The sequence below is a fragment of the Desmodus rotundus genome, chromosome 7 (assembly GCF_022682495.2).
Source record: "Desmodus rotundus isolate HL8 chromosome 7, HLdesRot8A.1, whole genome shotgun sequence".
Taxonomy (NCBI): Eukaryota; Metazoa; Chordata; class Mammalia; order Chiroptera; family Phyllostomidae; genus Desmodus; species Desmodus rotundus.
The window spans coordinates 95,265,336-95,289,914 of NC_071393.1; the positions used below are offsets into that span (position 1 = coordinate 95,265,336).

At 51.2% G+C, this 24,579-nt stretch overlaps 1 protein-coding gene across 3 annotated transcripts in view; it reads right to left on the reverse strand.

The window, feature by feature from the left end:
- Positions 1-24,579, reverse strand: part of MEGF11 (multiple EGF like domains 11) — a 354,762-nt gene that overhangs the window by 213,957 nt on the left and 116,226 nt on the right. For all 3 annotated transcript variants that reach the window (XM_053928049.1, XM_053928047.2, XM_071221987.1), the window contains exons 2-4: positions 14,123-14,228; positions 9,746-9,847; positions 5,569-5,669 (exon numbers count right to left, since the gene is read on the reverse strand). In XM_053928049.1, coding sequence (XP_053784024.1) covers positions 5,569-5,669; positions 9,746-9,847; positions 14,123-14,220 — 301 coding nt within the window. In that variant the 5' untranslated portion in view covers positions 14,221-14,228. The remainder of the gene's footprint in view (positions 1-5,568; positions 5,670-9,745; positions 9,848-14,122; positions 14,229-24,579) is intronic.

Genomic DNA, 24,579 nt, shown 5'->3' on the forward strand with positions numbered 1-24,579 from the left:
ACTTCGGGGAGTTACCTCACCATGGGGGAGTTCTGACTGAGGGGAATGGGAGACAGGAGGACTGGGCAGGCAAATTCCTCTCCATGCTGGCTACTCTGAGGCCTGCTTGCTCCCTGTTGCTCATCAGGAGAAGCCCTGAATACTGAGGGGATGCACCTGTTAAGCAACCTGCTGAGCTCTTTGCAATTTACGTGGTCTGCACAGGAATGCTCCCTTTGAATAAGGAAGACCAGTAGTTTTCAAAGTGTGGCTCCCAGTCCAGAGGCAGGAGCATCACCTGGGAACTTGTTACAAATGCAAATTCTCCAGTCCCTCCATGCCCCCCACCCCCAAATCTTCTGAATCCAGACTCTGAGGCTGGGGCCCAGGGCTCTGTGTTGTGACAAGTCTTCCTGATGGTCCTGATATTAGGTCATCAGGTGCTCGGTTAAAACGTTTGAATGGACTGTGATTTGTGTTACTGTGACATTTGTGTGGAACTTGTGAGAAGCATTACCACAGCTCACTAAACACTCTGGCCCTCTGCCTTCAACACTGGCCAGAGCCCTCTTCTCTCTGCCATGGCAACAAGCAAAACTGCAGAGTTGCTGCTCTATTAGCCTGGGGCCCGGGGCGAGGGTGAGAAGGAGCAGGCCGTGGCTAGCCCACAATGCACGTGTGATATGAACAAGAAACAAAACTTTATTATTTTAAGCCACTGGGGTTTGGGTGCTGTTTGTTAAGGCAGCATAACCCAGCCCCATCCAGTCTGATATGGGCTAATATTTGCTTCTCTTTTTTTTTCAATCCTCACCCAAAGATATTAATTTGAGAGAGAGAGAGGAAGGGAGGGAAAGAGGGAGGAGGGAGGGAGAGAGAGAGAGAGAGAGAGAGAAATATCGTTGTGAGAAACATCAATCCATTGCCTCTTGTACGCACCCCTAGTGGGAATCAAACCCACAACATTTTGGTGCACCGGACAATGCCCCAACCAACTGAGCCACCCAGCCAGAGTTGGGCTAATATTTTCAAAGAACAGAGCTTCACAAAATGCCTCAAGTCCCTATCACAAGGCCTAAAATGAGCTCTGTCTGCAGAGGTAAGGGTGCCCACTGCCCTATCCCACGAGAAAGAAGTGTGCTTGTGTCTGCTGAGCCTCAGGAGAAATCTGATGCCTGGGCAGCCAAGGGGGAACAGGACTTGGCTTATCTGTAGGTGATGGCAGGGTGTGGGCAGCTCTGGTGTGGATGGTTCTAAAAGAGCTGCGAGGGTGGCAATTTTGGGCCAGAGGAAATGGTACAAAGAGAAGAAAAATAGTGCCACCTGCATCTGCATGAAGCTTTATGCTTTCCAGGACACTGTCATTCACTGTTTCATCTTTCTTCCCTCCCCACTAAGAGATGATCCATTCTATACCCAGTGGGAACAGAGAGGCAAAGGGACTTGCCCAAGGTTGCACAGCAAGTTACTAGTAGAGTCAGCCAAGGCGTTCACTCCATGGCCAGAGTCCTTCTACCATGTGCTGAGAAACGAGGCTCCAGGAAGGTGGCTTTGGAGGTAGGCTGATGTCCCCACGCCCCTTCCCAGAGCACAGGTGATGTTTCTGTGCAGGGTCCCGAGGACTCTCAATGCTGGATGAGTTCTCCCCAGGTTCTGGTGAACTCGGAGGTCCTCTGGCCTCTGGGAAGTGGAGAGGGGGGAGTGGAGGGGCAGGGGATGCAGGGCTTCGGCTCCTGAATGCTCCTAGGTTTACCAGCTTCTCATCTGGCACCAGCACCCTGGGCGTGACCCTTCGCCCTCTCTATCGCTTCTCCTTCTGATGCGCTTCCCAACACCGGGTCTCCATTCTCCCACCGGCAGGTTTCAAAGCCTGCGGGGGGCTGACCCCCACCTTTATGGATTAGATAGTGTCCTTCTGAAATTCATACGTGGAATTCCTACCTAACCCCTGGAACCCTAAAATGAGACCTTATTTGGAGACAGATCTCACAGAGGTAATCAAATTCAAATGAGGTCATTAGGCTGAGCAGTAATCCAATATGACTGGTGTCCTTATAAAAATGGAATGTTTGGGGACTGACACCCATAGGGGAAGAATGCCACGTGGAAGACAGAGTTACACTGCCACAAGCTGAAGACCCCCAGAAGCTAGAAGAGGGGCCTGAACAGATCTTCTGTCACGACCCCCAAAAGGAACCAGCCCTGCCAACACTGCCATCTCAGACTTCTAGCCTCCAGAACTGAGACAATAAACTCCTGCTGTTCAAGCCACCCAGGCCATGGTGCTTTGTAACAGCAGTGCTGGGAAACTAATAATCGCCTCACCCAGCCGGTCTCACCTCCCCTTCTCCCAGCCCAAACCTGCCCGCTGTGGTTGGCCAGCCACCTCACTCCCCACCGTGCGCAGGCCCAGCTCTGTGTCTTTGCCGATGGGGTTCCCTCTCCCACCCACCCCAAAGACGCCCTTCCATCCCTCCCACCCACCCCAAAGATGCCCTTCCATCCAGCTCAAATCCCATGAAGTACCTCCCCCCACACACATACACTCCCCAAGGGATCACAGGTCATTCTCTCCTGCCTGAGTTTGCCTGGTCTGTCTAGTCTTTCTCACATTCCTCTCCTGGCTGTTAACTAATGACTTCATGCACACTAGACTTGCCTTCTCAACAAGACTGTAGGTTCCACGAGGGCAGAAGCTATTTCTATCCAGCAGCACGGTGCTGTGGGCGGGCCGCAGCAGGCCCATAATAACTACTGGCTTGAAACACCCAGGGCATACACCTTCATTCTTCTGTGAGTAGCTGATTTCTCATTAACACTTGGTAAGTGCATGTGGCTAAAAAGATAGCCTCTCCTCTTTACCTGCTCTACTTTGTGAAGATGCCTGTCAAAACAGCTACAGGACTCTGTTGCAGGTATTTCTGTACCAGACCACCTCCTTCCACTAGGCTGCAAGCTCCTCCAGGCAGCAACCACATCTCAGTTGCATGCGTATCCCCTGCATCCGCCTATTGGCAAGCAACAAGCAAAAGTTGAATGGATAAACATGAGCATGTGGCAGAAGCTACATACTATACATCCAGAGACCCAGTAAGGGTTTCAAAGAACCCACAAACCGTTGAAATTGTGTGCAAAGGGCTATGTGTACGTGTACGTTTATGTATGTGGTGTGCATTTCCCCAGGGAGAGGGTGCATGGGTCTCTGAGGAATTAAAATAACATCCAAGACTAAAAAACAGTCAAGACCAAAGCCAAGGAGAAGGGAGCTGAAATTTATTAAGCCCCTCCCCTGTGCCTGGTGGTTTAGGCATTACTATCCTCTTTTTATGTGGGTGGAAACTGAGGCTCAGACAGGTGATATCTTGCCTATTCCAAATGGTTCAGAGCAGACTCTGGGGCCAAATTCCAGTTCTGGTTGAGTCACAGAGCGATTAAGTATATTGACCAAAATCACACAGCTAAAAAGTGACGATCTTGGTCAAGGTACTTAGCTGCTCCATGGCTGAGTTTCCCCACCTGCTAATGGGGTCCCGACCTCACAGGACTGTTGTGAGGAGCTGACGTGCTGATGGATGGATGTAAGGAGATCAGAATGGCGCCTGGCCTGTGGTGTGGACTCTGCAGATGAGGAGAAGGAGGATAAAGAGGAAGAAGCTGGGGGTGGCAGAGCTGAGATTCACCCTGGGCTTATATGACTCTTGCCTCAATCATCACTAGCAGCACCAGGCATGCCGCCATGCCCCATCTCGCTGCGGAAACCCTCTTGTTCCCTCCTAGGAAACGCCTTCAGTCCTGAAAGTGGTTTTTTGAGCTTGGCTTTCTGGGTAGACCAGCTTGTGGCCACCAGCTCAGCAGGCAGTGCCTGGTGGTTACATAAGAAGGAGGTGGCAGGTTATGAGCTGCCTTCCCCATCAGCAAGACCAAGCCTGTGCAACAAGGACACTTAGCGCTTCTGCCCTGCTCTTCATTTTCCAAGAGCCTCACCAACACCCACGAATGGAAATTAAAAAGGGAAGGTGCTCATCTGTGCCTGCGGCCCCATGATGATGCCCGAGCTCCCTTTATAACTTCCCTGAGTCCATCACTGTGTGCCCTGAGCTCAAAAGGTCTGCTCACCCCCATCCTGCTTGGGCTTTATGGCTCCACGCGCCCCACCGCCAGCCTGACCCTCACTCCACTCCAGGCAAACAGAGCGGTAGCAGTAAAGCCTTGCTCCTGACCTCGCTTCCACACGTAGGTCCCTATAGTAACCGCATCCCATGTAGTAACCAAGGCCTTAGCCCAGCCCAGCCCTCTGCACTGCTTTTTCAGTTTGCTTTGAGTGAGTATCTTTGTATTTTTCCTGCAAAACCATCAGTATTGACCCCATTTGCTGGAACATTTTTCATTCATTCCTGTAATGCAATTAGAATCGAATTTCTCCGGCATTAGGGAAGATGTAACAACGGTAGGGGAAAATTGTCATTTCATTCCCAACATCAACACGCCTACTCTGCCCAAATTCTCTCTCTGGTGCTCCCTCGCTCTACCCATCCAGATGGCAAGGAGAATACTAACAAGGAAAGTCACTCTTCAGATCTGCCTCCAAATGCAGAGGCAGAAGCTGTGGGGGCAGATTCCTCTCTCAGTAATTAAACGGGGGCCTCCCTGCTTCTCTGACAGTCTCCTGTATTTGAGGGGATCTTCTAATGCCCACTGGAAAGCCCCAGACTGGTCCCATTCCACCGGTCAGAGGTAAGTGGGGAAAGAGCCCCTTAGACTCTAAGAGGACCCTAAACCAATCTCCCAGACAGGTTCGGTGACTTGCCCAAAACCACATGCCTGGGAAGCTGAGACCAAAACCCGGATGTGCAGGCTCTCACTCCTGGGTGTCTCCCACTGTACCACACTGTCCCCACCCAGAGAGCCTGCAGCTTGCCAGCCAAGTCAACCCCTGTCTCTCTGGAGACATGAAGGTTTCAGTTTTCTGAGCCACTGCAGACAAAGAGGGAAAGAGGTAACAAGTGTCTTTCACGAGCCCACTTTTCCTTTGGTGTGTTCCAATCCTTTCTGGAAACACTCCCACTTCCTGGAACAGGTCCCTTGTGATGTCTTATTCTTGCCACTCTCCTTCTAGGTACCATGATCTTGCCATCCAATAATCCAGCCTGCCTTCCTTCCTCTCACCCATCCATCCTTCATCTGTCCATTCATTTATCCATTCAGTTCCCCCCCCCATCCAACAAAGCCTTCTTGAGTACCTATGACTACCTCAGGTCTGTGCCAAGCACTTGGCACTTTTTCCCACTGCTCCCCAGAGCACCTGCTCCGGAAGCGTCCACTTCTCTCCCGACCCCTTCAAAGCCTAGACCTGACTTGCTCCCATCAACCTTCTAGGAGGCTGATCTGATAGACTAATGTATGCTAACATATTTGCATTAGAACCATCATTCCCTCCAAGCTGGCAGCAGGCAGGGACTTCTGGAGTCCTCGGGTCAGCTGAGTCCTGTGGCCCAAGGCCCAGATGACAGCTTTACCTCTCTTCCCCTCAGTCCCCTTCCCTGCCCTCCCATGCCCACTGAGGCCAGAAGAGAGGTAGCCACTACGTACGTATGCAGAAGTCTCCGTTCTCGTAGTAGCCAGGGCAGCACTGGGACCTCCGCCGGTACATGGTCCGGAGGCCACGCCGATACGCTGTCTTGTAGCTGATCCTAGGGCACAAGGGAGAAAGCCACTTGAAAGTATTGAAAATCAATCACTCCTGTTAGAATGATATTTGTGTTAAGCGATATCGAGGATGCCATTCAATAATTACTTTAAAATGCGTGGTGGCTTCGAATATGAAGGAACACAATAAAGAACAATCGATGGCGGGATCTGGGCTGCTGTGACACAGAATGACCAAGCGTTTGTTATACCTGCTGACTTCTCCCCAATCTCTTCAGAGTGATACTTAGACGGGTCGCAGAAGATACTGTCTGGAGTGACACTGTGGAGGACAACTGGGGACTTCTTAAAACTTCCAGACCCGGGGCTGGAGGGGCCAAAGGGGTGACTGGGATGGGAGTTTCTATGCCTACTGCCACCACCCCAACAAGCAGACTGTTTAAGTCCCCTGGAATTCAGTCCACCCACTTGGAGAACTGAGGCACACTCATCAAAAGGCCCCTCTGAGGCTGACTCGGTCCCAGAGGCAGGTTAATCTCTCTTACACCAAAATTAACACCTCCTGCAGAAGAAGAGCTTCGCATGCCATCCCTGGGAAGGCTCAGAACAAAACCTGGCTCTGCAGAGGAGGAAGAGAAGGCCCAGAGAGCAGGGGAAGCTCTGAACTGGCAGTCAGAGACCCGGGTTCCAGTTCTTATGCTGACATGGGTGTTGAGACTTCACCCTGTGCCAGAGCAATTGATAGGCAAAATCTCATTCCATTCCCTCTTTGCCACAGGTAGCTTCATTACACCCCTTTCTTTTCTTTTTTAGAGTTTTTATTCTTACTTAATTTTATGTACCCCTTCTCCCATTTTGTTCTATGGATGAGAAAACCAAGATTCAGAGAAGTTGATGACTTGCTCAAGGTCACATGGCTAAACAGTTTCAGAACCAGGATTCAAACCCAAGTCAGTCTTATTTCAAAGCTACTAGGCTTAACCTATGTGCCAGTTCCCACAGCGGGGCTTGCTGGATTGCTGAGATGGCCATGCTAACAGAGCAAGGACAGGAAATAGATGGCGTGAGGGCTGAGTTCGCAAGAGGGAGTCACAATGGGATATTAAAGGCACAGTCCCTTCCACACACGCAGGGTCAAAATGGAGGTGATCTGAAGTGGTCATCAAAGGCCAGAAAGAAAAGTAACTTCTCAAGGTCATGTCATATAACTAGGACTTAACTCCAAGTCCTTGGGCCTTGAAGCCAGAGCTCTCTGCTTCCCCCCACAGCACCTGGGGTGGGGCAGCCTGCCCTGTGGACCCCTCCTCAGGGGGCAGAGCAGCAGGGGAGGGTCACTGGAGGTGCTGACGGCCTACTTTCCATGAAGGGTCAGGCCAGGCCAACTCGGGAAGGGAGTCCTACCACACAGGCTCCCAGTCCTTAAAGCCCTCTCTTTATGACAAATGACAGTATGGGACTCTGGGGAGATCTGTGATATTTGGGAATGTTGTAAACTAAGGTCATGCTACTTTGTCAAAAGCCCATAATGAAAGGTAAGCTGACCTCAAAGTAAAGCTACTCTCCCGGCACAGGGAGGCAGCTCCTGGCTATTTTAGGGGTGGTGTTAGCCTCTCAGATAAAGAACAACTTGGGGATGACTCCAAGGTCATCCAGTCCATTCCTCCCACCAAACAGGTTCTCCCCTAGCACTCCGATGGGATGGTGGTCTTGACATCATGAAAGCCTCACAGGAGAGAGATGCCCCACTGCTTCTGGCTTTCCCATCCTTGCTTGCTCCCAGTGCTGGGGTGGGAAGCAGGAGAGGGAAGGAGCTGGGGGCCAGGCTGCTGTCGGGAGAATGATGCTGCGTTCAAACAAGGCGTTCCATACGGAGGCAGACTGATGGTGCAGCTGTCAGCGTGCACACTCCAGGTCATCAGGAAGGCTGCAAGGCGACTCAATAATTTAGCAAAATAACTCATGTTCCAGGAATGCAGCCGATTTTAATAAGCACCCACTCACTCACCCTTCCCCAGCAGTGATGGACGGCAGCCCCAGCCTCCAAGTACCCAACAAAGCCACGCCTCAGAGCAAACCTGGCTCTGGCACAGAGCCTGACAGGCTCATGGAGAGAGCAGGACTTCTAGTTCTGCCTCTGCCTTTGACCGGGGCCACAGGCAGCTACCATGGCACAACTAAGGGAGTTGGAAGGGGGCATTGGGTCCCAGCTCCTCATTTCACAGCCAAGGGCTAGAGGAAGGGGATGTGTTAATGGCTGAGTGGCCCCTGTTGGACCAACTCCCCTGCAAACAGTTATACAATCTGGAGAAAATGTGAAAAACAACTACCTGAAGGCACTAGAGAGAGAGCAAAGGTAGATGCTGGAGGGGAGTAGACACTTGGAAAAACAGAATGACACCGGGCAAGGTTAGTCCAAGGGCAGAGCCCAGCCAACAATAAATACTTCAGATGGTTAAATTCAGATAAAAGACATGCAGCCTTATTGTTTTGAAGAACCATAAGACAAGTGCAGGGTGGACTCAACAACTAAAAAGTGAAAAGGGAAACCCCAGAAAGAAGAAAGCCACAAAGAGGAAGCCCATATTCTTGGTAAAATCTCTGCCCAAACTTCTGGCCCCTGAGTAATGTTGTGGAGAGCAGGTTCCAAGCAGTCCAGGTAAGGCTAAAAATATTGAACTTTCAGAATTTGAAAATTGAGTTTGGCCAAGTTAATGGACTAGTAAAACAAATAAACAAGCAACAACAAATTGATACTCTCTGGAGGAACAAAACAGAATTCAGTCTTTACTGTCTCTCTTGTTCACAATGCCTAGCATAAAATTCAAAATTACTAGACAAATAAAGATACTAGAAAATATTACCCACATAAGAGAAAAGACAACCAACGAAGACCAATCCTGAGATGATCCAGGTGTTGGATTAGAAGGCAAGAATTTTTAAGTGGTTAATATATCTAGGCTCAGTGTCTCACAGAAAGTTACTAACAAAACCCCAAACAATACCAGGACTTAGGCTTTTCAGTATAGAGTGAGTTTCCCCATCCATATGCTGCCCACCATGATTCCTGCATAAATCCCAAAGAGGGACTAGACCCACAGGAGGAAGCAAAAGAAATCTGGAACCAACACAGATGCTCAGCAACTAGGAGATGAGCCTTGGAGGTGGCCCCTCACTCAGTCCCTCATTTACTCTTCATCTGCTGGTTTTTCAGACCCTCGAGTAATAATTCTACATTTCCTGGGCCTAATACCTCATTTTTCTCCATTCTCCCCTGCATTTTTCAAAGTATTGTCACATTCCTGACCTCACTGGACCCTGAGAGTAGGAAAGGCAAGGATCATTCTATGTTCGATGAGTACATGGGAATTGCAAAATGAAGTGATTTGCCCAGGATCATCCAACAAAACATGTTCTCTCTTCCTTCATCTCCTCTCTCCCTAGAGACATAGGAGCATGTATGTCTGCAGGGGGCTGAGACAAGGGAGCAGGATTTCCACGTACAGCCGTTCAGAACCTGAGAGGGCCCTGACTTCTAGCCTGTACTCTGTCCTCCAAGCCAGATGCCTGGCATGAAGCTACATCTGCTCTGAGTAGGGGGAAAGGGGTGGGGGTGGGGAGTGTCCTAGGTTGGATTTCCCCCAAGAAGCAGACCTGAGACAAGGATTCAAGGACAAGTAGTTTATTTAGGAGGTAATCCTAGGAAGTATGAGGAGGGGGATGGGAAAGTGAGACAGGGAAATAAAAGCATCCAATTTAGGGCATGCTGTTGAGCAGGTTACTCTGGGATATAATGTGGAACACAGTCAGAGTTGGGCCCTGTATTCCCAGGGGAAGAAAGCTGGGGTATTCACCTACAAAATCCCCGCCTGTCACTGGTGGAGGAATGACCCCAACGGCATCAACTTTCTGGCACTTCTGGCCTGCCTTGCCCATAAGCACCTCTGGCCAGAAAGGAGCCCTCATCAGAGCATCTCAGGGGGTCCGTGTGAAGGGTGAGTGCCAAGGGGATATAGGCATGCACTGACCACATCTGCTACAGGGGCGATTTACTAACTGGCAGAAAGGCAAACCCTGAGGGCCCGCACCCTTTCCTGCCCCGTCATCTGTGAAAAGTACTCACCGGTGCCTGGTGCACTTGAACCAGTTGAGGATGTCTGTGCATCGTGTGTAGTAGATCTGGTCGAAGGGGTGTGCGTATGATTCTTGGACAGTCACGGCATAGCTGAGAACCAGATAGAGATGGAAGCTACCATCAGCATGTGGGAGGGTTAGCTGATATTCAGGATGGGGTCTCCCTCCCCAGGGAAGCCAGGCCGCAGCTAAGTGTCCAGGGGCTCCCACACTCCCTCTCCCCACCACTCCACTCTCTTCTTCCTGCCCTTGGCATTCAAACTTGCCTGATGCTGGGTTGGATCCAGGACACACTGCCCTTTAGCCCAGCTCATCTTCTGAAATTCTAGTTCATTTGTTCAGTTAACAGAGAGAGAATAAAGGAGGGTTTAGGGGTATTCTATGTGGTTTTGGAAGGCAGAGCCAACAAGTTTTAAAATAGTTGTGTATATCATTAATGGTTTTCAAAGCACCTAATGGAAGTTAATCTTTGTAGCAACTCTGTGAAGTAAAAGATCCCATTTTACAGATGAAGAAACTAAGGCTCAGAGAGAGGAGACTTGCCCAGGTCACACAGCTGGTAGCAATAACTGCCAAAATGTAGTAAGTGCCCTGTCTTCACTGTTTGAAGCCCTTCTAATCCTCACACAATCTGATAAGGTAGGTGGCATTGCTATATCCTCATTTCACAGATGACAAACTGAGCATCAGAAAGGGTAAGTGACCCCCAAAGTCACCAGTTACCTCTGTCCTGTTATTACGTCTCTTGTGTAGCTAGGGGTACATCAAGGACATGCCCCAGGCCTGCCTGTTAGCTGTAACCCTGGATCAGTAAGTGGAAGCAGGTCTCACCTTCATGAAAACAAACCTTTGCACCCACCCACCCCGGCAGGATTTGTAGGAAAAGGCAGCCCAGCCAGGACATAAAGCGAACACTCACACTTCCTGCGAAGGTTGGGAGAGGACGTCGGCTGAGATTTCAGGAATTAATTTTTATGCCTGTTGGTACTATTCAGTGTTTTTCCCCCAGAAGGCTCACTGACCTCGGCCGGATGGCCAGGTCCAAGCTATAAAAGCCCGTCTGCTCTGCCTGAGGAAATTGTTGGTTTACTTGCAAGAGGGTTGGGCAGGCCAGCTCCTGACTGTGTCCACATCAGGCCCTCTGATGCAAGAAATGGCAAAGGTCTAGAATTCAGGAGTCCAGGAGTGGTGGGCCACCCCCAGGAGGGAGTCAGGGGGGCGGGAACACTCTGTTTCTCTGAAGCATCAAGGCTGTAGGAGGGCCCTCGGTGAGCCTCTCCCAGCCAGATGTGCCTCGGAGGCACACATCCATGCAGACACGGCCTGAAGCTCTGCTTTACTGCCAGGCTTGGAGAAACTGAAGCAGCTCCACGCCCACCCTAGCCTCCCAAAGGCCCCTTCAACTCCAAAATTCCCTGACCCTGTGCTCTGACACTTCACTTAGAGGCAGGAGAATGAACGGATAAGAGTGCATGGGCTCTGGGTCAAGGTTGAACCCTGTCACTTGTTAGCAGCATGTCCTTAGACATGTAAGACTCATGTAGGCCTCCATCTCCTCACCTGTAAATCTGTGCTAAATATCACCAGGGGCTCCATGTAGTTACTGTGAGGGTTAAGGAGGGCGAGAGCAGTATCTACATCTCAGAGAGGTGGGATGCTAATACGTGTGAAATGATTAACAGGTGCACAGGAAGTGTCTAATAGATACTGACCATCACTATTATAAAACCGGCAATAATTTGCCTCCTGTGCTAGGCACTCAGGAACACTTCCTCCCTGACCATGGCAGGGAAGACAGAGCAAGACCCACATGGAGAATGGACTCCCTGCCTTTGTTAAGCACTCAAGGGTTCACGCACCCCCCAGAACTGAGGGGGACAGTGGCTGCTCAGAGAAAAGGCACAGTCCCAACAGTGGGGGCAGGGCGGTACCGTGAGGCCAGGGCTGGCTCTGCAGGAACGCCCTGAGCCCAGCAGGCCTGGCAGCGAGACCCTGAACCAACTCCAAGTGTCTAGGGTGAAGCGTGTGCTCTGCTTTCATGGCCGGACGGTTCAACATGCTCGTTGGCCAACATGCTAACACGGGGCCAGATTAACCTTGTAGAGCTGGGCTTTACTAGCCGGGGGAGGTCTTTCCCCTGGATTTTTATGGTGGAGGGGTATAATTAACAAGGAGCCGCCAGAAGCACTAATCTCACTGGGAAACTCTCCCTAAACAGTCTCCAGGGACCAGGGTGTGTTTCTGAGTGACAGAGACTGGACCCATCTATGTGTAACTGGCTCAGTTGGAAAAGCCAAGAGAAAGGCGGTGCTTGGTGGCATGGGGGCCTCATGGCAAGGCCTCCTCCCTGGGGGTTACAGAAGCCCAGGGGATCCCTAGCCCTCATTTTAGCTGTTAGGGTCACCCTTTGTTCTCCCATCAAAGCTATATATTTGGCTGATAGCCTGTGCCCCCAAAGGGCCAGCTCTGTGCAGGCTGGGTTCAGAATATTTTCATGTTTCACATTTATTCACGTTGGACAGGTTTAGAAACTTAGAGTTTGATTTCTGTTTGAACTGATCCACTGGCGCAAATGGGACCCAGAGAAGAGGGAAGTCAGGGTAGGCTTCCTAGAGGAGAGGGACCTGGCTGGAGGCAGTAGGAAAGGCAGAAGTGGTCAGAGGGAAGGGGGCGTGCTTGGGGCTGGGGGACAGCAGAGACAGGGGCAGGAAGCGACTGTGTCTCACCTGGGACAGGCGGACAAGACAGGGTTGACGAGACTAGAGTCCAAAAACCAGAGACTACTATGGAATTCAACTGATCTCTCTCTCACCCACTGGAAAGTAAAGGTTTAAATTCACCAAAACAGGAAGGCCAAGGGCCCTGAATCACCTCACAATCGTGTGGAAAGCTTACAAAAAATACAAATTCCCGGACTCTACCCCTGACCTGTGGAATCAGAGTCTCTTGGGCCAGGACCCAGGAGACTCGGTGTTTCGTTCACATTCGCAGCGAGCCTGGTGTTCATTAAAATCTGTGATAACCACTTCCTCCAAAGCCGGAGTTGGCAACAAGAAAAGGCAATCATTGAGCACTGTGGTGAAACTGATTCCCTGACTTTCCAACAAGCCTTGGATGCCCTGACTGGTGAGGCTCAGTGGGTTGAGTGCCGGCCTGCAAAACCAAAAGGCCAACAAGTCTGGAAGGCAGAGGTCATTACCCGCCCCACCCTTTACAGAGGTGGACATAGGCTCAGAGTGGTTCAGAGACATTCCCCAAATCATAGAACAATTGGGAAACTCCACACTGGAATGAACCAAGGTCTACTCATCATAGATCTCGTATTCTTCCCACTTCCCGTGAAAGGGGCACGTGCCTTCCGCTCCAGCCTCGACTGCAGGGACTCCTCATAGAGTGCCGCTCACTAAAAACCATGCTGGTGCAGGCACTGTCCCTCTGCCTCCCCAGCCAGTCCCTCCAAGGCCCTGGGTGAGGCACCTTTCCCTGTAGGGGCACTGGGACACTGACCCTCACGGGCAGGGAGCACAGACGCCCCCCACCCTCCCCTGTCCTCCTCCACCATCTGCTTCCCCCATCGGGCCCTCATCTCAATTTTATTCATTCGATTTATTAACGTCCAAGTGGCAGAGTTGGCCTGGTCAGCATGGCCAATCAATTCCAAGGTTTAATTCGGTTTTTCCTGATTGGGTCTCTGGTCACTGTCTTTCTGCTCACCCAAATCAATACTTTAACCTTGTGCTTCAAAGTCAGGCTGTCTGCAGGGCCCCGGCCTGTTCCCCCAGGACCTAGTGCTGCAGCTGGCTCATCTGCCTCTGCCCTCAGCTGCCCTTCCCTGGCAGTCCTCTGACCACCGCTAGATCCAAAGCCACAGGGCCCTTCACCCCCCACCCCCCGCCAGGGCAGGCTGCTGACCACCCACTTGTCCAAGATGCTGCATTGTCTCCAGTCCTGGGAGACCAGGAAAGACATCACAGCGTCAGAGAGCAACACATCTGGACCAGAACAACTCACTGCACCCCACCTGGCTATGGCTGGGCACTGAGCCCCTCGGGGCCCCTACTTCCTCATCTGTAGAATGGCTGGGAAGTGGGAGCACAGTGGGGAGTGTGAGCGCATCGTCACCTATCAGACGGCATCATTCAAGTTGCCTGCCGCTCACCCCCGCACCCTGACCTTCCACCACAGAGTCGCAGACAGAATCTGTACCACTTTGTCCTGTCTTTCAGCATCCCGGCTGTCTCTCCAGCTGGCCGGCAGGCCCTTAGTGCACAGCTTCTGAACCTTTTGCCTCTGCTTTTGTACCAACAGAGGGAAGCCCAGGTGAGGTCCTCAGGGAGTCCCTGGCCATCTCAGACCCATGTCTTACCTCTCCCAATGGCTGCACACGTTGGGGTCCTCAGGGTTCAAAGAGAGGACGGCTTGCAGGAGGGAGAAGACAATGAGCCCTGTCACTGGGAGTGCCATCCTGGACCCTGTGCAGGAGAACAAAGAGGCAGCATCATTAATCAGCCTGGTTTCCCAGGCATCTGTTTGGCACTGAGACTTCTCACTTGAATCGGCTAAGCAGACTGGCTAAGCAGACGAAGTTTCCCATCACTGCCGTGTAATGAGCATTTGATATTTTTACACTTGCGGTCTTTGACTAACATGGTAACACTTCACGGGTTCTGAGTAACCAGGGAGGAGGAAGCCTGACTCAGGGAAAAGTCACCACTCTAAGCTAGGGCTTCTGAAAGTTTTTTTGGCTCACAGACTACTTTGAGAACTAATGAAATTTAGACTTCCTTCCCAGAAAAATGCCCCCACATACAATATGTGGCCGTGATTTCAGGGTGCTCTTAGGCCGCTGAGTGCATGCTTATGCCAAGAACCCTTGATTTAACTACGTTATAGGCAATGCCCTGCCTCTGTTCTGTGTTCTCCCTGTTCCCGTTCACTTCTACTCCCTACTCTCCCTCCTGCTACGAAGAAAGAGAGGAAAGGTGTCTGGTGTGGCCCTGGGGGAGCCAGCTGAGAACACCCTCCCAGGAAGCTCTGGTCAAGCAAGCAACCCAGAAAGTGCACCTTGTTCTCGCTCCTATGGGATATAAAGTCACTGACAGCCAGAGTGATGTAAGTCACCGCATGTCATTCCTATCGCGGGATGAAGGGCTTGGGCAGCCTGGTAGGGGGCTTCAAGGAAGCACCTTGAAGTGACAGCCTGTGACAGGCGTTAAGTGTGCCTGCAAAGAATGCCAACAGCCTTGGTCCCCTATACTGGGGATTTCCCCAAAACAGGACTCTTCACAGAGAAGTGGCTGAAATGCCCGGAGGCTCCTTCCTGTCCTAGCACCACAGGACTCTGTGCTCCTACAGCCTTAGAGGACTGCCCAAGGGTTCCCACCAAGTGAGGGTACAGGGGGCCCCAGAGCCACCTCTGGGGACCTGGAATTCCTATGTGCTCATACACTGGCTATAGACTGGACATGGTGGCTGAGAAAGATGGCACTATTTTCCACGTGTACACAGATGCTATTGTGATTTGATTGAAAGCTTTACTGAATTCAAAGCAGCTTTTCTTTACAATCAGCCACACTCAAAAGCAACTTCTAGCCTTGGACAGATGGCTCAATTGGTTGGAGCATAACCCTATGCACCAAAAAGGTTGCAGGTTCGATCCCCAGTCAGGGCATGTACAGAAGGCACCCAGTGGATGTTCCTCTCTCTCTCTCTCTCTCTTTCTTTCTCTCTCCTCCTCCCCTCTAAAATCAATAAACATATCCTTGGGTGACAATTTAAAAAATAAAGCAACTTCTTTAACCTGGGGGTGGGGATGGTATTGAAAATATTTGGACATTGTAAAGGGGCCCCCAGCTTGAAATGCCGTTGAGGCTTTCCAGTTCATGGGCCCTGAGTTTACAGGTGAGGAAGCTCTCACCCTTCCCGGGGACAGAGGAAAATGCCATGGATGTTGCACATGCCCCGCTTTGTACCCGGAGGGAAGCTAAATGGAGCTCCCGGCTCCATGAAAGGTTAACCGCTCTCCTCTCTGTCCCCAGTAATAATTTCCTTGTTAAACTCTTTCTTAGCAGCTCCTTCAAAGATAAACAAATGTCACCAATTCTGTAAAGCCATGGGGGTCCAAATTAATGAATAATGAGGTTTTTCTCTCTATTTGAAATCTGGAAATAACCTGGCTAAATGTACTCTGAAAATCGGTTCGGAAAGAGAAAAGTGATCCTGGTGTTTCCACTCAATTTGCAGATCCAGGGGTGTGCAGGCCACAGCCACGCCTGTCTCCCCTGCCCGCTCCCCCCCCACCCCCGCCAGCCCTTGCGTCCACCAAGCACCCTTCACAGCCTACACTCTGCACAGCACTTGGGCTGCAGGTCATTTCAACCCATTCTCCCCAAAGAGGAAATACCCCTGGGATGAGAAAGTCTCCCCGGGATGCAGCCTTGAGTTTTGACGATAAGCATATTCTTCCAGGTGGGGTTTGAGCTGATCAGGCAGCACATAAATCAAGTTTAAAAATATAAACAAAGGGACACCACACCCTGAACGGCAAGGAGTCTGAATGCCAACTGCAGAGAACGCCTTGTCCTGGTTCTCTCTGTGGCCGCGTCTCATTACTTTGGCCGCTCCTGGAATCTTCAGCATTCTCCCGGAAGGACCCCCTAACTGCGTCTGCAAACTTGTGAAGCTTAGCGCATCAAGGATGAGGCCACCTGGACAAGAGGACGTCGTTCCTCTGGCCCCTTTTGGTCTATGGTGACAGGGAAGGGGTGGGAGATGGAGGTGACTTGGATCACTGCTATAAACTGGGAAGATCTTTTTATAAGAAATCTTCATAAAAACCTCTTTCTTTTAGAATCAGGCCTGGACTCTTAAGACAGTTTAGCTGACACCCACTGGCGGTGAGACAGCTGGAGCACAGAGAGGGCGACGTGTTCGGATGAGCACACAGGAAGTAGAGATGGACAGGGGAACACAGGACACAGACAGCTAGGTGGCATTCAGACCCACGGTCTACGCGTGTTAAGGCTTACAGGGCAGGGGGCTCCTCAGGAGACCCACCCTCACCTTGAATCGACCCATCCTGAGCAATTGCCCAGACTGTCTCTGTAGAGGTGTGGGGAGGGAGGAGGTGTGTGGGGAGGGGGGACACCAGGCTGAGGGTGCAGGAGAAGGCTGCTCCTCTCAGACATCCCCCAGCCCTCAGACTTTTTCTTTGAACCTGGCCCAGTCTGCAGTCTTAACACCAGCCGTCCTTCCTGGCCAGGCTGGTCTTCCCGTCTTCCTCCCTGCTCTTTCTCCACCCCCAACCTTGCTCACACTGTTGAGAGGGGTCCTCAGTCCCCTTCTTCCTCTCTGCATATCCAAATAACACCCACAGGAGGTCCGGCTCAGGCCCCGCCCCTCTCTCCCCAGGCACAGGTCGCTCAGTAGCACGCTGCCAGGCCAGCGTTTATCACTCCCTATCTTGCACTAACATCTTTCTCGAGTGTTTACTTAATCTTTCCAATGTGTCTGTGAGCATCTTGAAGGTGGGGGCAGGTCCTAAGCTGAACTAGTCAATTCCTTTCAGAAACTGATTTTAGGAAAAGTGTTTTTCTGCTTATCTCAGACATGTCACAGAGGCAGCACGAAGGGCAGACAAAGGGGAGCTGTTCCCCTCGCGGAAGCAACTCCGCCATTAACTGTAATGGGGCTTCCCCCGGCCCTCAGAGGATGGGTCCCAAAGACATATGCTTATGCAATGACTGAGGGAAAATCAATCCTGCCACTGTGGCTATTAGGCCGACTCCATTCGGAGTGACAGAGGTTAACGTATCAGGCACCATCTGATTGAGGACATTAATAATTAAATAAGAAAATGCCCCCAGTTGCGCTGCAGAGGAAGCGAACATGTAAATAGATCAGGGGGTTCCCTTCCCTCTTGGCCATGCTCCCTGCATATTAATAAGCAGAGGAAGGGAGCAAAGTTCCAGAGGGGGAAACATTTCTTTGCCCACTGAGGAGTGTGTGCTTTACATCCGATGAACTGGCACGGGGGTTGAAGGGGAGAGAAGGTGGCCAGCAGGTGTCGCCCACACCTGCCCATGGGTGTAGCCAGTCTGCACACCTGCCATGGCCTGAAATGATCAACTGCGGACTCCTGACGTGCCACCTGCCTGGCCAGGGCTGTGAAGGACACAAAGAAATAACACGTGCCGACTGCAGTCTGTTTGAGGAGACCACAGCAGCTGGTGGTTAAGTCACACTGTGGGCCTCTGGAAGAATTTGTGGAGCAGATGGGACTTAAGATGGAAAGAATATGGACAGGTAGAGGGTGTTTCCGGGGCAGGCACAGCACAAGCAAGCACATGGAGGCAGGAATGGGCAGGTGGTGTGGGAAGGACTGGGCAGCAGAGGGCTTGCCCTGCACAGCAGTATCAGGAAACATGGGAAACTATGGGAGGTGTTTCCAAAATTGGGTTCTATGGAACATTTGTCCCATGAGATGCTGACAGAAACCTCCCGGCAAAGGTTTTCATGAGTGAATAAGTTCAGGGAACACTGCATGCTCTGTTCTCATCCTAAATGCCCAGTGTACCTTAGCGTATGTTGGAAGACGACGTAAAGAGACCTCTAGTACTTCATTTCACCCGGTTTCCCATACAACTCTTTCTAGTGACCACTCTCGGAGCAGAGGTCCTCATCAAGGTCAAGTCTGAAGGAAGGCCTGGTCAATCTGCATCTTTAGGCAAGGGTGTCCAACCTTTTGGCATCTCTGGGCCACACTGGAAGGAGAAGAGTTGTCTTGGGCCACACATTAAATACACTGTGACATGTTGTCACAAAAAAATCTTATAATGTTTTAAGTAAATTTACGATTTTGTGTTGGGCCACACTCATAGCCATCCTGGACCACATGCAGCCCACAGGCTGTGGGTTGGACACACCTGCTAGTTTGTAGTCACTTGTTTATTCTAACACTTGAGGGCCTTCTGTGCCTGGCAGGTGGTGTGAAAGGGAATCTGCCAATGGGTAGTTAAGAGACACTGACACCATAGCAAAGAATCACTCCTCCCTGCCTGGGCCTTGGCTCTGGCCCCAGCAGCTCTGCAAGCTGAGCAGGTCTTAGAGATGTGGCATCCTCTAGAGGGCCATGCCTTCTGCTAGGGCCTCACTATCACCAGCACCTGTGGAGTCCAGCCTCTCTCTCTGTGGCAGCACACACCTGGCCGGACCCCAGCTGCTCACATTAGCCAAGATGCATAAAACCGGGGCAGAGGGCAGACAGACAAACAGATGGCCTCTGCCCTGGGATCCATTGTTATGACCTCACGGTCCATCTGTGCGAAAATCCCACCCTACCTGTTTCACTTCCACCACCTGCCTAGTCCTCCTGGCTGTGCCGGAATTTGGACACTGAAGCCTGGTCCACATATCTGGGCCTGTTCTCTGTTCACCCCAGTCTCTTCCAGGGACCCCTTCCTTCTCAACAGATTAGCATTAGTGGCAGTGGTCAGCACTATTTCATGGGCCCTGGGAGGTTTCCACTCACACAACACTGGGGATCAATTGGTAATGACTGCTTGGAATGCTATGCTGAGAAATGGGCTGTGTGGGAAAGTGTGCCATGATGGACTAGTAATGCCTGCCATGGCCACTGGATTGGAGCAGGGCACACAGGGGCCATGCACTCGTCGTCCCTGTCCTACATTGCTGAGCAGTTGTTACTGACTTTGGAAGTTGTTCCTCCCCCTATGCACCATCTAGCTGTGGCCTCGGCTCTTCTGGCTGGGCTGACAAGCTGCACGTCATGCTCCTGCCCTTGGTGCCGCTCTACCAGAACACACTTCATGAGGTCAGGGCTTTTGGTCTTTTGTGTTCACTGCTGTCACCAGCACTCACAGCATCGTCTGCCACATTGCTAGGTCTGGCCTGACAGAAGCCAGCAAAGACATGTCCCAACAGCAGGTCATACAGTGGGTCACACTGCTTGTGTCAGGCCAGACGCAAGCAATGTTATTGCTGATCCGGCCGCGTGGGGTGTCTGATAGTTGGGGAGGTGGTTGGCCACAGGTGGTGCCTATGGGAGAGGAACAATTCCCAGAGTCACTAGCAACTGCTCAGCAACACAGGACAGGGACGACGAGTGCATGGCACCTGAGTGTCCCTCTCCCATCCAGTGCCCGAGACAGGCATTACTAATCCATCATGGCACGCTTTCCCACTCAGCCCCAGTTTCTCAGCAGTTGTTACCAAATGAGTGGAAACCTCCCAGGGCCCACAAAGTAGTGCTGACCACTGCCACCACTAATGAAAATTAGATGAGAAGGAAGGGCCAACTGCTTCCTCAACCTCTCGGATATCCCAAGCCTCAGGACCAGCCACATTGCTTGTGTGTGGCCCGACAGAGGCCACGGAAGACCTGTCCAGACAGCAGGTCACCCTGCAGGGGCATCCCACACTGTGTGAACACCGCACTGTGGAGACACCAATGTGTTGGCGATGGATACAGAGGGCACTGTGGCATCCTGGCCACCGCACCAGCCCTGGGGTGTGTCTGCTCCAGGGAGCAGCACAAGGCAAGCTTTGAAGCCCACTCAATAGCCCAGGCTGCCACTGGGGGCTGGCTGGTGTTCCAAGGGCCTCATGAAAAGGCGCTTTCAGGCTCGAAAAGTGACAAGAGGCAAAACCCAAACTGGGGCTGATAAAACAAACGCCTCAGATTCCTTGCAGCATATGAGTGTATATAGAAAGATTTCTATCTCCTATTTAAAGAAGACACACACACACACACACACACACACACACCGTTTTCTTTCTGAATAAAACAAAAAGCCAGGTTTGCTGGTAATGGGGCAATGTCAAGGTGATCATCCCATCTAGCAGGCCTTGTCCTTCATCTGCCCGCTGCTCTCTCAACCGGCTCCCAGTCCCCAAGCCCTTCTCTGTTCGCTGGCCTTGCTGGGGTCTGATTAGTGTAAGATGAAAGAGGAGCCATGATCAGCCCATAATTAAGAGGCTTTACCCTTTGCCTTGATGAAGCCTCCAGCCTTCCAGCAGTCCCACAAGGGGGACTGGGTTTATGTGGAACGCTTTCTAATTTCTCTGCGCTTAAGAAAAAAGTTTAAAAAATAAATCCATAGCTCTTAATCTCCCGGAGAGTGATTCCCTGACCGCAGAACCACGTCCTGGAGCCAAAGCAGAAGCCCTGCCAGGCGCCTGCCCACTAGATAAATCAGAGAGGACTGGAGTCCCCTCTGAAGACGTGGTAAATGTTCTCCGAGTCTGCGCTCACCACCCTGATAAATTCTGCTTTCTCCTTGCCCAGGGAAGCCTCGGGCTGCAAATCCTGAAAATGGCACCACAGAGGCCTGCAGCACCCATTAATTAGGGTCAAAAGAGTGTCCTGTCCCCTGTGCCTGCAAGCCCTGCAGAGAACAAATGGCCGGGCGACATCCCAGGGCAGGGTAAGTGCAGGGGTACAGAAACCACCACACTAATAAAGTACCCATTTCCCCCCCCCAGCCCCATTATGCACAGCCTCTGGGTTCTGAGCCATCAACCCTCCCCTTCCCAAGCAGGCAGTGGCTGCACCCCCAGCCTCCAGCCCCTCCGAAGATAAGGAGAAAAAACATATGTGTTCTTAGGCCATTCCATTTCTTGCAAAGCAATTATCTCCATCTTTCCATTTCTTTGCAAATCAGGGCACACTCAGCCGGCCTGGTCAACCCCAAGGCTACCTGTCTCTCCCCTCCAATCCAGCCCACTCCTGTCATCTTCCCTCTCCCACCCCCTCCTGGGGCTGCAGCGTCCTCAGATGGTGGGAATCCCTTGTGCCCAGGCATTAAATCATGGCCACAGTCACAAAACCTCCAAAGACAAGTCACTCAGGGCCACACAGCCCTGTGGGGATTAGTCCCCATTTCTGCCCACTCTGAGCAAACATTTCTCAGAACACACATGGTCAATGGGAAGAGAGCTCTGAGGGACGGAGCTCAGGAGAACCAATCACCATCATTGCAAGGTCAAGTCTCTGGCTTAGGCTGAACTGTGAGGATAACGGGCTGGATAGCCAGCCACGCTGCACCAGCACGGCCACCAGGACAGGTCGGGAGCATCAACTGTTGGATGCCTCGTCCCACAGGAGGGAAAACTGCCCTGAGGTCACATGACACGTTGGTGGCAGGGCTTATGTGAAGGGAATGATGGAATCAGACTAAACTGGGCTCCAATCCTAACTCTGCCTTACCAGCTACATACCTGGATACAATCCTTTACCTGTTCTGGAGCTGAGTGCTGCACATAGAAAGTACTCAGTACATTATTGGTTTTCTCCCAACTCACATCTCCCTCCTCAAAGGTCCTTCCAACGCTATAATTCTGACTTCTAGCATTTCCAAGAAGCTGGGGGGGAAATACTGATGGAAAAATCTTCTGCTAGAAAACCTCGGCGTGGCCATATGGTGACTCCTCGGTTGGTCTTCACAATACAATTATCAAGTCCAGTCTCAGTTTTCATCCATCCACTCAGCATACATTTACTGAACGCTTGCCAGTCGCTGTGGACACAAAGACTGTCCAGGCAGGGTCCTGCCCCAAGACCCCCAAACACCTGCTGGAGGTTTGCGGGAATGCTGCGAGAGGGCGGCAAATCCAGGAGGCGGCGCATCTCAAAGTACCGGGGCCTTTCCCCAGCAGGAAGCCTCCGGCAAGTGCGATGGGAAATCAGAGATCTTCGCAGGATCAATGCGTAGCATCCCTGCAGCCCCCCACGCGTGAATCCGGCCCGTCTCTGTTTCAGCTGTCTCTGTTTCATCTACTCTTGATCAGGCTGCCTCCTCTGAAGAGAGGGCAGCCCACCCACCAGCTCCACTCTGTCAGGGCTCAGAGCAGCTGTGCTCTCCTCCCTCCTTTGTGTCTTGCACCCTGAGCTCCAGCTCAGCTTCCTGTGGGCCTGATTCTTCCCCACTGCCTGGTAAGTCACTAACTTGCTGGGTCACCTGGGAAAGATTGCTTTCCCTCTCTGAGCTTCTCTGCTTGCCCCCCGAGGCTGGAGTCAGACTGCATCATCTCTTGGACCCTCCCCACTTCACAAGCTCACCTACAAAGTGTGACCCTTTCCTGCCCTTTCTCTCTTCACCCTCCTCAGGTTTGCTCCATGCCCCAGCAGCAAGAGATAAAGCAGAAGACGCAGGAGAATTGGATTCTAGTCTTGGGTCCTAGAGGACTCATTTCGCTCCTCTGAGCTTCCTTTTCCTCTTTGAGTGCACGGGAAGGAGGGGAGAACAGCAGTTTCTCTGAGGATCGTGCAGCCCAGTACTGGAAATGCAGGTTATCAGTAGCATCGTGACGGTTAGGACCCTTAGTTCCTGCCCATCTTTCTGTCCAATCCTCAGCATCCTTTTGAAGAGTGGCTTCTAGACGCCACTAGAAGCTCAGTGTCCACACTGGAGAGCCTCAGCCCCATCACACCTTGGGGACGACCTACCCCCAGCCAGAAGCTAAACATGAGGCTGTCAGCCACAGACATGGCATCAGACTAGGGCAGCCTCTCCAGTTTTCCTTCTGGAGCCTTCCATATATATATCTGGGCCAGGAGATTCTGAAGCCAGACACCACCTGTCCCAGAGCCTGAAGGGCCCTATGCCTGGGCACTGGCGGTGAAGCCGTGCACCGGTGTGCTCTGGAAGGAAGCCTGGCGATGCACAGCGGCACATGGTAATGTGTATCTTTCACCCGCCTTTCGCTTCTGCAATTTAATTTTTAAAAATTAACCAAGGCCAAGCAAGGATAGGTTTGTTGCACCATTCCTTAATAAAGATGTATTTGTTGTAGCATTGAAACAAATAAATGTCTAAGTCAGTGGGTCCTTGCTAAATAAGTTCCACCGAGTCTGTATAACCACATACCATGCAAACATTAAAAGTATCGGTGTGTGTAACGTAGGAAAGCCTACATATGTAGTAGAACATGAATAGTGTCATCTTCGGGGGTGGAGGGGACGCAGGTGGAGACAATATCATAGGCCTTGTGCTTTGTAAGCCGAACTTTTATGTTGTTATATTCGTGTTTCTTACAGTGAGCATTATTATCACCATAATCAGAAAAGCAGAGATATTTTAATAGACGTTACATTCACTGACATGGAAAGACGACCCTGATGTATTATTATGTGAAAAACGCAGGTTACAAGACATTGTGCTCACGTTTATATAAAATGTTGTACGCATGTGTGTGTTGTTTGTGTTAAGAGAGAGTGAGCACGAACAGAAAGGTGCACGGAAGGATGTTACAAATGTTAACACAGGTATCTTTAAGGTGACTGACTTCCTTCTCTACAGTTTCCGTATGTTTACATTTTCTATGATGAGCTGGTCTCAGTTTTCAAATCTGAAAAACCACAATAAAGACATCTTCATTTTGAAAGCAAAAAGACAGGGCCCTTTGGGAGGCTCTCCCACAACCTACTCTCCTCCCAGCCCACATTCTCCCTCACTGTTCCTTGGGGTGCATTTTCCCGAAAGGGAGAGATTCATTGAGCTCTAAGCCTGCTACCTCGAAGGACACAGGCAGCTCACAGAGCCATCAGGCTGGGGGAGGCTGCCGTTAGAGTTGTGTGGCATGTGTCTTCGCTATGATTGTATCCCTGCTGGGATGAAAAACATTATGTCGTTTCAAAGACCCGAAATGATCCTATGACACAGAAAAATGGGTGGATAACGTATGATTTTGTCAGCTCTATTCAGTCTAATAAATGAACCAGGTATTCTGATTTTAAAGGAAGTTCATCGCAGCCTGTTGTCAATGACACTGATGAATTCTGGCTGGCAGCCCAGTCAGGTTGGT